The 14,757-nt window shown below is 35.1% G+C and overlaps 1 protein-coding gene across 2 annotated transcripts; it reads right to left on the bottom strand.

The window, feature by feature from the left end:
- Positions 1–8,736: 8,736 nt before the first annotated feature.
- On the bottom strand, positions 8,737–14,694 carry LOC121323638 (acetyl-coenzyme A transporter 1-like). 2 transcript variants are annotated; one of them, XM_041264811.1, is made up of 7 exons: positions 14,615–14,694; positions 12,715–13,507; positions 12,067–12,257; positions 11,563–11,747; positions 10,655–10,772; positions 10,098–10,313; positions 8,737–9,911 (listed from the first exon to the last, which is right to left on the bottom strand). In XM_041264811.1, the coding sequence occupies exons 2-7, from the start codon at positions 13,463–13,465 to the stop codon at positions 9,744–9,746; spliced, it is 1,629 nt and encodes a 542-aa protein (XP_041120745.1). In that variant the 5' UTR covers positions 13,466–13,507; positions 14,615–14,694; the 3' UTR covers positions 8,737–9,743. The 2 variants fall into 2 exon arrangements, with proteins under 2 accessions (XP_041120745.1, XP_041120744.1); XM_041264810.1 differs by lacking the exon at positions 14,615–14,694 and adding an exon at positions 14,455–14,608.
- Between the last annotated feature and the right edge of the window lie 63 nt (positions 14,695–14,757).

The following is a 14,757-nucleotide window of genomic DNA, read 5'->3' as shown; positions in this document are numbered from 1 at the left end:
GAGCCTCTGTATTTCTAAATTAAGCACTACTGAGGATGTAAAAATTATGGATGTCAGAATTTACTGTATATCTGGCTGATCAAAGTGTAACAGAAAACCATGGGCACAAAAATGAGTTCAAAGAGTTATTAATCATAGAAGTGTAATGTTTACATGTGTTTAGCATTTATATATTGTAATGTTTTACTTTATAACACAGTTAGAAAGTTCACAATTCTGCATTGAGGATAACACTTTTAAATGTGCATTTCATACAATATGGGTCAGTCAACTTCAAATCCAAACGATTCAGCAATGTTTGACAGAGCCTGTCAGTATACTAAGTACACAGCCTGTCTTACAGCACTTTCATGAGTCTCCACAACTTCCTTCCAACAGTTCCTTAGTCAAACTGGCTACTGTGTTTGCCAGTTCAAAGTCTGCTAGACCCACTAAACAGCTTTTAATTCACCTATCAATTCACATTTTCCTCCAATAAGAAAGAACCAGCATAGCTTTGGTCATGTAATTTGCACAACAAAGGAATCCTTTTGCTTTTTGTATTCTGCTTCCCAGCGCTTCACAGGAATCCAGGAGCACAGGCACCGCCCTATTCAACTCAAAGCATTATACAATGTCACCTCTACGGGTTGCTCTGGCTAACCACTGCTTCAACCCTGTGGGTTTCATTGCAAATGAAGATTGCAATAGGGGATAGGGGTGGGGAGAAAAAGATATCTTTTAAAGATGTAAGTTACAAGCTCTTAATCTGTATTGTTTGTCTTGTGTAAGACCAGTACACAAACTGTTAAGAGACCAGGTAAAACAACACATGGTATTTTAAATGTGCAGATAGGGGATGATTAACTTTTTACAAATGAAGAGAACAGGGGTGACATGATCCTGAGCCTAAAATTAAATAGAAATACTGAAGTTCTTAGATGAGTGGTGTTTTTCTTAGGGAACAGGGATTTTCCAGTAATGCTTTTAAGGTTTTAATTATTAACAAAATGGCTCACCTTTGCCTTACAATACAGGACTCTCAGCTTTTATAATTTGAACGGATGTGCAAGGGAACAATGTCCAAGTGAATAAAGAGCTTGCTGTTGTGTGTACCATATAAAAGAAATAATTTTGTTTTTGTTGTTTTGTTTGCTGTTTTCCATCAGTTTTATCTGGAATGATACAATTTGTGGTGTTCTGTCATTTTGTGGGCTCTTAGCTGAAGTTCAAACTTCCAGTTCTTTCCCTGATCTTATGTCTTCTAAAAGCATCTTATGTTTCACCTTTTGATCTACTTCAGCTTTTGGATTGGCTGCTTCCACGGAAACCACAGGGTCCTCTCACTAAAAACACCAGGGGCCATTAAAACCTCCCAACAAATCACTGTGACAGTAAGAACTTTTAACCCATTAGGGTACAAGGGACATGTGTCTCACAAAAAAAAAATATTTCTGCAATGAGGTGCACGACACTGGGGTTTGAAATGTACTCACAGGTTTAATCTGGTTGTCCAAAATGTCAGTTTCCTTCTGATACTTAAGTCACTCTCAAATGTGTTGTAAGCAGAAACTGTTTGAACAGGCACTCAGTACCTTGAATACCTTAAGGGGTTAGGATTCCAGGTCCACCAACAGAAACTAAGGGGAAATACATTGGTTTGAGATCACTTGTCACCTTGTTTTGGAACTTAAACGTTAAAATATGTTTTACACAATGCAAAAAACCGCACTGTACTGCACTGAAACTTATCCTTTTTTCTAATTTCTGTGGAAACTGTTTTGAATATGGGCCTTATGTGTATTTAAGTCAGAAATAACAAGTAACAAAAATACATCATATAGAAAAAGGATACTACACATCACGAGACTATATTGTATACACACACACACACACATACACACACGCACACACACACACACACACACACACACACACACACACACATATATATATATATATATATATATATATATATATATATATATATATATATATATATATATATATATATTATATACACACAAACACATTTATGTTCAGTTTCATATCCATTTACTATACGCTTCAGCTTATATAGAATAAATTAATTCTGTAATCAAACTGCACATTACACAATTAATTTGTAAAACTATGGTCGACAGAATGACAATACTGTCTCAGCACAGTTATAAATCTTGGAAGAAACCCCTTCAAAATGACATGCATGTAAAGTGCATGTATTTCACCAAACATAATCCAAGCCATTTTTAAAAACCATAAACATTTATTGCAGTATTTATAATATTGTGACAAAGGGAAAACTTTGTAGAGTTTACATTTTCACAATATTTAATAGTCTATTACATAGTTTCTTTATCATTCCCATTGTTTGTGTTTAGATCATGTATTATATTTTTTACAAAGCCTTACAGTAAAAAAAAATTATAATATTGCTTTATATCTGATTAACAGACTGCCATTCACAAGTTTGAACCACACAATCTGTGTCGGCTTTATCTTCTGTGACCTCAACTCCAGCCAATCTGACCAACAAAAGTGCATCCTATCGCCCTGCAGAGCAGAAAGTATTCCTGTGCTTTACATTCAGCGTCCTTCACTTCACTACAAATACTAGTACCAAAGCTTATTTCCTGAAGAACAACAATCTGCAACAGCAATGCAATCTAAGTACTGCAAGGCTACTGATAAGAGAGGTGTGGTTGCTCTTACACCTGCCCGCTGCTGCAAACCAGGACCTTAATACTTCAGTTTGAACCCCCAATTTTACTGCCCTTACATACTTTGTCTTAGCAGTGATGAAATCACAGGAACGCTGATTGGAACATGCTCCACTTCTAGGCCTTTCTCTGTTACATGGCGGACTTTTCCTTGAAGTCTCACGTTATTTTCTATGAATTCTGCAGGAATCTCTAAAGCAGAACCAGATTTAGAAATTAGACATTTACTATTAGACATAACTAGTTAAATTAGCCTTGAACCTCGAATAATGTGTACCGTGAATGCCCACAAGTACAGGTTTTGGTACAATTATCAATTCTAAATGAATTCCTAATGCTATTTTTTCCATGTAACATGATTTTACAGACAATAATGGAATTTAACCAATCAACAGTCTGTGCTTATGATACAATACGCTAGGGGTCCCTGTACCCTAAATTAATTCATTGGACCAAATTCAGTGGACTAAGCACTTAATTGGTGAAATTAAGTAATTTAGGGTACAGTTGGAACAAAAACCAGGAGGGACACTGGCCATCCAGGACCAGGATTGGAGACTCCTGCATTAGATAGTTTTCAAAAGACATTTTAATACTTACACGTTTAATAATCCTTGCTAATAAAACAACTCCGGCCCTGTGCTGATGTTCTAAAAGAAAATATTTGTGTTAGTTTACACTGAAAAAATAAACAAACAAATAAAACGCAAAACAAACCAAAAAATGTCACATATACAAAACAATAACTTTATAAACAACCAACAAAACAAAAACAACATGTATACTGGTATGTGATTAATGTCGTTTTATTTTGCTTTATCAATTATTGATTTTTAAATTATATCATCATATCTATTATATTTATGCAAGCATACAAGTACTTCATAAGTACACCACTAGAAGGCGACATTCCCACAGCAAATTGTTGCAGCGCTGCCTTAAAATGGGACTTTTTACTGGACAACTTGAGGTTGTAATTCACTTTATAACTGCATTTATTTATGTAACTGAAATAGTTTTTACGGCCCAGCTGTACTATATATGTTAGAAATATGACTACAATTACACAAAAAAAATACAACAATGTGCCATGTCAAGGCCTACTATCCAGATAGGATTTTGGTTATCTGCAATGTGTGCTACTTTGGCGACAATGCTGGGCGACGATAGGCTCTCCTTCTGCCTCTGCTCTTGCAGGTCTTCTGCAGCAGTCGGGGGCAGCAGCACGTTATTTACAAACACACACCCCGCCCCGCGCATACACACTTTGGGTACGTTCTTGTGGAACAGATTTACGCAGTTCTGCACAGATCTGCACAGTTCTGCACAGAATCCCGTTCTGCGAGGGATGCTGCGTGACGTCACGAATCGCTGAACTCAAAAATCTGTGTAGATCCAACATACCCCAGCGCAGCTTTGAAAAATAACTGCAGGAGGCTGGCTGTGGATGTGAACCAAGGAGACGATGCAGAGATCACGAGTGACCTGCCAATCGTAATTCAAATAGCTAATGAAACTACTGCTGCCTGCCTCCTTGTTAGTGGAGGGGAACGAAGTGTTATCTGTATTCCAAGAAGGGTGAACAGCCTTGTCAACGCCATATACACGGTAACACTTTTAAATAAGTGTCTGTTCATATGTAATGTGTGATGAATTGCAGACAGGAACTTTAATTATTAGAATTAGAAGTGTATTCATGAATTCTTATTTTATCATTATGAAAAATGAGTTCATATGTAATTCATGATGAATTACAGACACTTATTTTAAAGTGTCACTCACATATAAAACAGTAATTAATAGTAAATTAAACCTAATGTACTAATCCATGATAAGTAATGTTATTGTTGTTAAAATTAATGTTCAACAATTACATCAAATTGACTCTGTCACGTTATAGTCTGATAATCCAGAAACTAACTATAGGTTGTTTAAAAATGTAACTGCAAATTGATGCAACCCCCATGTGTTGTGATACATTGTGATAAATGAAATAATTAAATGTAATTACGTTTAATTCTATACATCGAACAGATAGAATACGTCATTCATTATGCAGCTAGAGTATAAACAGATGATGTTGCTGGTTGTTTCCCAAAGGTTTTGAGAATGCGCTACTAGTAGCAACGTGACGGCAAACAGAGAGCAGCCACGTTATGGCAGGTTGCGTTCACGACCGCAGACAAGTTCGCCGTCTGCGCGATCGCAGCCAGAAAAACGTCATCAGGTCACGCAGCTGTATGCTTCAGCGGTTGCACAGATCGCGCATATTCTGAGAGATGCTGCGCTGGAGCAGCCGCGGCTGCGAAACAATGGAGGAGTGCCGACAGACAGAGAGGGGTGTAAGCTAAGATATGCCGTCATTATGAAACCTGCTACTGCCACCTAGTCGGGTGGCGTGAATGACAGAAAAATCACTCTTGTTTTCCGCTAATAACTTACATTATTACGATGTTATCTTGGATGACATAACGCCAACCTTTAAGTGCACCCATAATGGACACTTGACAAATACACATACGTTATCGCTATTAAAAAAAAAAAAATCTTTCAAACGACTAAGAGGCTTTTATTTTAGGCATTGTACTTTAGAAGATTCCGAAAAAGATTCCAGTAACACTAGTAATACAGAAGTAGTTCTGTACATGTAATTAAAGTATATTTAACGAGACTATTGTCCCTCTGTTAGTGATATATTGAACAAAATACATTTATATTTCATTTCAAATAAAAAAGTGTATATATCTTTTACAGTATAATCGTAAATCTCAAAAAACTACTCACTTATAAATCTTTTTTAGTCATTTTTGTATTACTTTAGTATAAATACATGTTAATTTGGATTCAAATGTTGTTTTTTTCTGACTTTATGTGAACGAAAAGACACACATTTGCCCATTGGAAATAGTGATATTTTTAAATATCACTGTCCTGGTCACAAAAGCAAAGTTTGTGGGGAATAATAGCCATGTTATATACTTTTGAGGCTTAAGCAATTAGGAAATAACGCTTTCTACCCAGGAACAAAAAAAATAAATAAAATTTGTTACACGGTGTAATGAATGTGGATCTTTTTCATAAGATACAAAATACTATGGGCATAACTGACTCATATGCAATCCTTAATTGAGTTTCCCAATCTGTTCAGGAGACTTCTGTCAGAGCTTTCACACCTGCTTTGAGGGGAATATCAGAAACTGTAATGATTTAGTCCACTAGATGCAAATATCAGGACCTTGCAGTTACTAAAATAAGCTCCTCTAAAATCCCTGGTTTTGATGGAATTGTATGGTATCAGAGCAAAAATACAGTTGTGATTTTTTTTTTAGGTTTTTTTTAGTTTGTTTAATGGAAGGTTTAAGGAGGGTATGTTGAAATGTTTTGCAAGAGTTTATAAAATGCCCAGTGTTCCTTGAGAACCCATTGGTCTTGTTGTGAGTGCAGTTACTGGTTATAAAAACAAACAAAAAAAAACAAGGGTGAAACCAATCTCAAGTCAAACAATCCCTTTGCAACAGCTGATTGGAGCACTTATCTGCAGAGCCATCATGTGTTTGGCATGCAATTGATAAAATTGCTCAGTTTAAAAACTAATCAAAGTAGTGCATTTCAATACAATTTACATAATTAACGAAGATATCACATTTGTGAGGAATATCACAAAATGTACAATGTGTCTTCAATCAAATATTTTCCATCAGGGTAACTTCTAAGGCATCCACATCTTCTGCAACAAGTAAATATTTACATGGCAAGTCTGTATAGATACACACAGAAGGATTCTGGATTACACACCAATAGAAAAAAAAAAAAAAAAAAAAAATATTCAAACTAGAATACTGAAAAATAAAGATGTTCTATATATTTTATTACATATAGGATATGTATTAAAATGTAATCTTACATTTCAGGAATGTTGGTAGAAAAGTTATTTAGAACTGTTTACAGCAGGGCTTATATACAAATTATATACTTTACAATTAATAAGTGACATATTGCTGAAAAAAAAAAAAAAAAAAAAAAAAAAAACACTGTACTCAAAATACACATTTGTACAAGGCCAAAATTGCATAAAAAGTGTCCTGAAACAATTTAAAGAATTGGAGACAAAACAGAATTAAAATACCCCCTTTCATTAAACCCATAAATCACTGAACATTTTACAAAGCAGATTTTTTTTCCCAAGCTCAAGAAAAACTACATGTAAATAAAATGCATTATACGTTCTGTAACAGTGAAAAAAGAGGAATGTAAATTCTTATTGGTGCAAATGATGGAATTGTGTGAATTAAATTTTGTTTTGTGCAGACATGAATACGTTGTTTAAACATACATTTATACTGCAGAAAATCCATCACTGTCAATATATACAGTCAGCAATCACATATCCGACCCTATAAAATTTTGACTTCAGTGAAGGTTAAACGTGTATGACGCTTATCTGATTATTTCATTTTGACCCGTTCCAACCCTTGTCCATTTTTCAGGGAACACAAACAAAAATACAATATCAAAAATATATAGCTAAAAGGACTGTGTTTTAAAATAAAGTAGGGTTCCATTTAGATGTACTGTATTGGTTTTATTGGTACAGTACTATATTTTCAACAGAATAAGTATTTTAATTCAGAACGGTATGATTCTGAAAATATTGACTAAAGAGATGACACGTTAATTGCAATACAGTACATACTTTTAAATCCGGTACATATTGTAGCAGTATGTAAAATTTCCCATCAGCAACCTAACAGCAAATGAAATCGAAATGTTATCCATTCACAGGACTGCGTAAAACGTAAAAGACAATGCAAGTTAGCTAAACTAAAAGATTTAAAAAAAATAAAAATAAAAAAACAACTTTCCAGAATTAAAAAAGTATCTAAAGTCAGTATTCAAAATTGCAGAATATAGTGCTCGATAAGGCCCTAATGTCACAGTTCACTTGCAAATGAAAACACACAGTATACACATCACCATACCTGAACTGTTTAATGATTAACTGTTACATTACCCTAGCTTGTCTCGTTCGCTTTGTTTTTGCTGCATTTTCATCAGGTGAAACTGGAGGAAGAGCTGTGTAATTGCACAATATAAGACAGACTGATTTAAAACGTGGGCTGTGAAGGATATTTAGATAAATTGTAACATTGAAGAGATGGGTTTTATAACAGAAAACTGGTGACGGAGTCAGAAATCACATGTGACAGGTAAGTGCATTAATTTGTTACACACATATATAATGGGGATTGATACAAGGGCAGTAAAATGCAAGTGACACGTATCTGGGTAACAGACAACTGAGTGCTGACTGCAATTATGTTTTACATGTAGCACAATGTCTACTTTGACACACAAAAACAGAAGGCATTTTAAAGGTAATTGTAGATTATTACAGTAATTACATAAAATGTGTAATACTATTTGTTTTAAAATAAAAAAATATATATATATAGTTATAACCACTCAGGAATGTCACAACAAAACGACAGACAAAAACAAGCAAAATACTGCAAACTGCTTTTTATCCACTATGTGTGTCAATAAACTAATTTTAGCAATGTATAGGGGAAAACAGAAGGTATTGTTTTGCATGGTTTATGGTACTTAATTAGCAGATAATTACATTATCAGTTAAAAGTACGTTGCAAAACTTCCTAATATTAATAGCTCACAAATAAAAATGGGAGTTTACACATTTATACTAAACAAAAAAAAGAATTTAAAACATGCAGTCAGTAAACAAGTCTATAGCCAACCAGCTTTGTTTGTTTGTTTTTCAGGAGGTAAAAAGTTCCATTTTTCTTACACATTCTAATCTTAACTTCACAAGATTAAAAATAAACTTAAACTAAATAAAAGTGTAATATTTGTAGTTTGACTGACATTTTAAAGCAACGCTAAATTCTTTAAATAAAAGAGCATTAAAAAAAAAACTAGTGTATTGTGCTATTCACTATTCACGGAGAAAGTCAAACTAGAATAAATCTCTTGGTATATTTAAGATGACAATATACATTTAAAAAGAGAATTCCAGCTATACATTTATATAGTTTATTTGGTCTTTATTTAAAGTAGGCCATTCAAAGGGTTAAAAAAAGGCACCGGTAATAATGCACAAATAGACTAGATTATATTTTAGTTTGGGGTTTGATAAACGATAGTACTGCACGCCAGCATAGTGATCATCACCTGTGACGGGAGGAGATTGTCTGTATACTGTAGAAGTATGTAGTAATCTCTTCTGAACCGTGGTGATGTAAGTTAGGGAGAACAGGGGTTCTGGATGGTATCAGAAGATAGGTCGTGGTGATCTAGTAAAAGTTCTTGCAGAACCACCTGATCAAACTTTGCATTGATGTTAGATACAAAAAGGTATTCAGCATACTCTGAATGCCTGTCACAGTGACTGAATTATCCGACACCTGATTGTCTGAAGTACTGAAGGGCTCATGTGGATCTGGTCTGGAGCAATTGTAAGGAGATGCTATTTTACAAGCTGGGAAGGTCAGTCACAGGGACCAGCTAATTGTGCTATATAAATCCTGGGAGGTATGTATTTTCCTGACATACCCAGAGGGCATCATAGTACACTATTACAAAAAAAAAATTCAACTGTTCAAAGCAACCCCATTTACTTGGGGCCTTTGCCCAGTCAATCGTATCTTAAAAAGATGACCGATCTATAGTGACCAGTCTGATGAATCCTTATGGGTAAATTTCCTTATATACAATTCAACTATTCAAAGAAACCACATTTAGTTAGTCCCTTTACAAAGCTGTCTGAAGTAGATGTGACTTAAAATACATTTAAAACAAAATCTACATATCGAATAATAAAACTGAAATTATACTTGTAGATTTACATCTTTGTATGTCATCCCAAAACTACGCAAATAATGTTTTTGTGGCGAAGGAATACTAAGTTCCATAGATCTCGGAGTCAGTACCATTTAAACCAAGAATAGTAATGCTCCATTGCATCCCATTAGCACCACCAGATGAAAGCTTGAAAGAAATCATAGATCTGGTGTCTATTTATGGCTTTTATTTGCTTCTCCTGCATTGCCATGCAGATGGATTTTCCTCCTGCAGCTTCCGCATCTTCTTTCCAAGCCAGAACCACCAGCCGAAACCAATAAGAACACAGACTACAGACTCCACGTAATAGCCATCGAATGTTGTCACACAGGCGCCTCCGAGTTTTGTGCATAACTAAGAAAGGAAAGAAAATATGAAAAATACAGGACTAGTAAAAACGTATAGCTTTAAATAGCTTTGTGGTGTAAAAACAGAGGTTAAAGTATGAAAGGTATGAGGTACAATGACTAAGTTTAATTCAAGTTCTGTAAATGCAGATAGCTGCTTGACAGTGTGATCCAATAAAAAAAAAATACTTACCCCAACTTCTTCTGCAGATCCACAGGTTTGCCCTTCAGCTCCTTTACACTCCTTCAAGGTGAGTGGATCCACCAGCCACAGAGCCAATGTGGAAGGCCAGTTACCTCCGAGATTGGTTACAGTATTTAAGAGAGTCATGTATGTTCCTCCAATAAGCGGATCACTTACTTTAGCGTGAAAAGCCATGACAGCTACATACATGCTATACAAGGAAACCTGTTAAACAAAACAATTTCAAAAGCACACCACATGTAACAAATAAACAAACAAATAAATAAATACTGGTTGTGTTTTGGTATTGAAAGTGTTACAGAAAAAACAGCTTTTAACAAACTTGTTACCATCTGTGCTCTGCTAGTTTTGTACTTGAGTTGAAATAAAACAAGAAACATTTTGACATTTATATTTGAAAGATCTGGAGCACTATTAGATGACACTCCATGATCCTTTATAGTGTAGTTATTCCACGAATGTGGATGTCTGAATAACTGACGAGACCCCTCTTGAGAACCAAAGCTTCAGTGAATTAAGCAGAATAAAACAAAACAAAGTCTCACCTGGTGAACAGCATAACTTAGCAGCACGGCTATATAGTAATATACAGGAAATCCTCCATCTTGTTTTACACTCGGAGTCCACCAAACCAGCAATGCAAACTCCAACCCTATCAGCAGTCTGAAATACAAGTATCGAAGGAACTTATTACTTATTGTAATTTATGTATTTAATAAGGTCACATGTATCCCAGTGAACAGAATGAAAACCCTAGTGAAACTATGTGGCAAGACAGAGGTATGATCGTGTGACAAAAGGCCAATGTTTTTAAGAGAACACAGCACAGAGGATGGATGGCATACAATCACACAGATATAAAGGACAGGTCCTGACATAGACCCCATGCTGACAAGGGGTTGTCAATCCCATTGAATACTGATTTTGTCTGACAGATGTAGCCCTGAAAATCAACTGGGATTTTGATCTGCAACACAGAAATGTAGGATTCTAATAAATAATGGCACCAAAAAAACACTCTGGGATACATAAACAGTAAATGCAGCATGCAAGAGCATCTACTATATATAACAAGTTGCTCGCAAGCAACATATTATTTGCATGTCGTTACCTTTTTCTAAGCAATGAGGTTCGTTGACGCTTATTTCTTACACTGACGGCCCCCTTGGTTAACTCACCGATTTAAAATGTGATGTTTGGCAACACATTTTAATGAGCTAATTGCACTACAGTGTCTTTGTAAATATAAATGTTGTAATCCTAACGTGTTGGATCCTAGTTCATACTGTGTACTAGTAGTATTACTGCACTTACTGTAAGCCATACTGTATTTAAATATGAATCTTACATTGCAACCCTGTACTGCCCTGTAACACCTGTAAGTCGCATTGAATAAAGGCATCTGCCAAATAAATAATAATAATAATAATAATAATAATAAATCACATTTTACCTGAATGGGAAGGCTTTGTAAAAGATGTCTAGCGGTCGAGGGCCAGCAGTATACTTGCTAATAATCAGAGGCAATAAGATCTGCAAAGGTACCATAGGCACGGCCAGCAAAGCCAGTTGTTCTTTAGGCACCCCTTCTTCAACTAATTTAAGTCCAGTTACAGCATCTGCTGCAGAAAATCCCATCTAAACAAAAAAAAAAAAGTATAAGTAAAAATAAATGATAACAGAAAAAGAAACATTGTGTTACAAGGGTGGACTCCAGACATTATGCAGTTTCCTAAATTCTGTGGTTAGTACATAGAGTCCAAACAGGGTTTGAGCTTTCAAAGCTGTAACAGTATGGAGGCGCTAATAAATAAATAATTACCATTCAAAGTCTCTCTCGAAAGTGGATGGAATATTAATTGAAGAACAAAACTATGTATCCTCTGTATTGTGAAGCCACTGACAATCCCTATACATTTGTGTCTTTACTGGTACTGAAAAACATAAAAGGACTTACTTTAGCAGTGAGTAGCAGAACACAAAACGTCCAAACAGTTGGCAACTTGATAATTGAAAAGAGTAGTTTGTATGTTTCCATAACACCTTGGGTTTCTTCACTGGGTTTGGATTTTTTACAGTTCTCCTTTTTCAATATTGCAACTAATGTTGTAGTCACCAAGAAAACAATACCCCAGAAAAACAAGAAATCTAAAACAGGAAACAAAAATGACAGAGGTTATAAATTTCAATGAGAATTATTACAAAGCCAACAAAATACAGACTATAGTGTGAATACTTAGAATCAATATTTAATCCTGTATAATTTATACATTGATTGTAATGTTTAGTTGTGAATCTGTGTTTATATACTTTTTACACCAGCATCTGAACTTTTAGAATATTCAGTAGATTATTCGGTGCATGAAAAGACAACAAGGTAAAACAAAAAGAAAGTTGCGTGAAGTTTAATGCCCCTATAGATCTAGCACATGAAATAGTATATATCTATCCCTCCATGATACCACTATTGCAACAATGGTACTTGGGGTGTCAGGTCTTTTTTTATATTGTAAAACAATGGTATAACTAGTCAAGAGTAAATGGATTCATATCCCTAACTGATCATAAAAAACCCTCTTAATCATAAGATTCTGAACCTTTGTACCTGAAAGAGTGACTATTCCTTTGGCCTGTGGTTCAAAACGCAGGTATTTGTTACAGAAATTAGGTGACTCCAATGCCAAGAAGAGTACATTGCCTAGAAAGTATCCTGCAGTCTGACCGACTGAGTTGCAGGTTGAGGCGTAACCTACATTTTCCCTAGACAACATAGTCAATGCCCATCCATCCACTGCTATATCTTGTGTGGCAGCCAAGAATTCAAACAGGAAAAACACAGCAGTGAGAGTCACAATATCAGGGCCTTTTTGCCCATCGTTCTCCAGTAAGGAGTCTACTGTATATGATAAATACAACATGAACAGTCCCAAGAGATACTGGGTTGGCACTAGCCAGGATTTCCTCCGTCCAAACCGTTGCAAATATATAGAATCCACCAAAGGCGCCCAGAGCAGCTTGAGACTGAAAGGCCAAAACACAAAGCTGAAGAAAGCCTGGTCCGTGTAGCTGACATTCTTGCTCTGGAGTATAAGAGGGATGCTCCCAGCCAAACCTAATGGAATCCCTTGAAGGACATAAAGGAAGAGCAGTAAACAGACATTTCCCAGTTCATCTTTAAGCCCATAGCACACTTTGGGAACGGAATGTCCAACTTCATTATTGGAGCCCTGTAACAGTGTTACACTCTCAATTTCCAAATCTGCTGCATGCTTGCGTTCGTTCATTTTCATATTCCAAGAAGAATAATGCTTGCGCTGCCTCCCGTTCTTCTCCGTCGTTGATTCAGGCATTTCCATAGTGATCTCTTAAACTTCAATCCAATAATGCTTTCAGGATTTCTAAAATATATTTAAAAAAAAAACACACACCACACACATTAGTTTTGAGGTAACAGATTGAAGTATTGGGAACAAATTTATAGAAAAAAAACATCATCTTTTGAGTTGCATGGAGTAAGACTGTGAATAGTTTGCAAAGTTTATTTAACATCTGTGGTTAGTGCATAGATCAAACATGTTTTGAGCCACAGCCTTAGGGCAACATCATAGAAAAAAAAAATGCATGGTTGTTTTTGGAACAGGAATATCAACGTTTAGGTTTATATTCCAGATAAAACAATGGTGAGATCCGCAATACTGTTCATATTCATAAACAAATACAGTTTAAAGTAATAACATTTAAATGATCAGTAATTGTATTAAAACTAGTGGATAAAGCAACATAGAAATAGGTTTCAAAAACGTTATTTTAAAAACACTGCTACGTTTAAATAAATAAATAAATAAAAATAAACTACGAAGGTCAAATTATTTTTTGCCTTCACATATGGTCCTCACATCGACAGACGGTTACGTTATATATTTTGTATAGAACTTTACAGAAAATAGCAGATATTCTCTTAACATGGAAACCAAAATACACCTTAATGGCAACGTACATCACCAGCGGTTTAGTTAACTCACGCACGCACGCACTCACTCACAGACCAGCTTAACATATTTATTACCTGAAAAAAAGGTATATTTATTTCTGCAACAATAAATAAGTGCTACGAACTCTAAAAATAGGGTTACTATTTGACTGCACCAAATGAAAACTGAACTACATTAATCTCAGAGTATCAACAGCGATAAACATACCAGGAAGTTAAATAAAATATGCTTTTTAAAAAAACGAATACGACTACAACAACTAATAATAATAATAATAATAATAATAATAATAATAATAATAATAATAATAATTTGTAAAAAGTACATTTAATAAATCACATTAATTGAAATACCTGCTTCATGAAGATATGCCACGACATGATGACAGTTCAATTATTATTATTATTAATTATTGTTGGTGAATTAGAGTTGAAATAATGGAATAACCAACACGTCGCTGAAACTGTTAACAATAAATAAACCTAAATTAAATACCAAAACGGCAAACTCTACCTCTGCCTTTACGATATACCGGCAACTGTTCCGTGTGGTTACAGAACAGCTCCAAGTAGCAGTTGTGTGTAACACTAAATAGTGTTCGTCGGCTTCAGCTGACGTGTCTAAAGCAGAGGCGTATTCGTTGAAATTTCATCACA

Source organism: Polyodon spathula, chromosome 11 (genome assembly GCF_017654505.1).
Source record: "Polyodon spathula isolate WHYD16114869_AA chromosome 11, ASM1765450v1, whole genome shotgun sequence".
Taxonomy (NCBI): domain Eukaryota; kingdom Metazoa; phylum Chordata; class Actinopteri; order Acipenseriformes; family Polyodontidae; genus Polyodon; species Polyodon spathula.
The sequence above is the reverse complement of the archived record's forward strand: the minus strand, read 5'-3'. Positions and strand labels throughout refer to the sequence as shown.

Bases quoted from the DNA above. Each gene is read 5' to 3' on its own strand.
- LOC121323638 (XM_041264811.1), bottom strand. From the start codon at position 13,465: ATGGAAATGCCTGAATCAACGACGGAGAAGAACGGGAGGCAGCGCAAG. The intron at 10,773-11,562 runs GTAAAATGTGAT...CTTGTATTTCAG, and splicing joins TACAAAGCCTTCCCATTCAG to ACTGCTGATAGGGTTGGAGT. The intron at 9,912-10,097 runs GTAAGTATTTTT...TTCCTTTCTTAG, and splicing joins GATCTGCAGAAGAAGTTGGG to TTATGCACAAAACTCGGAGG.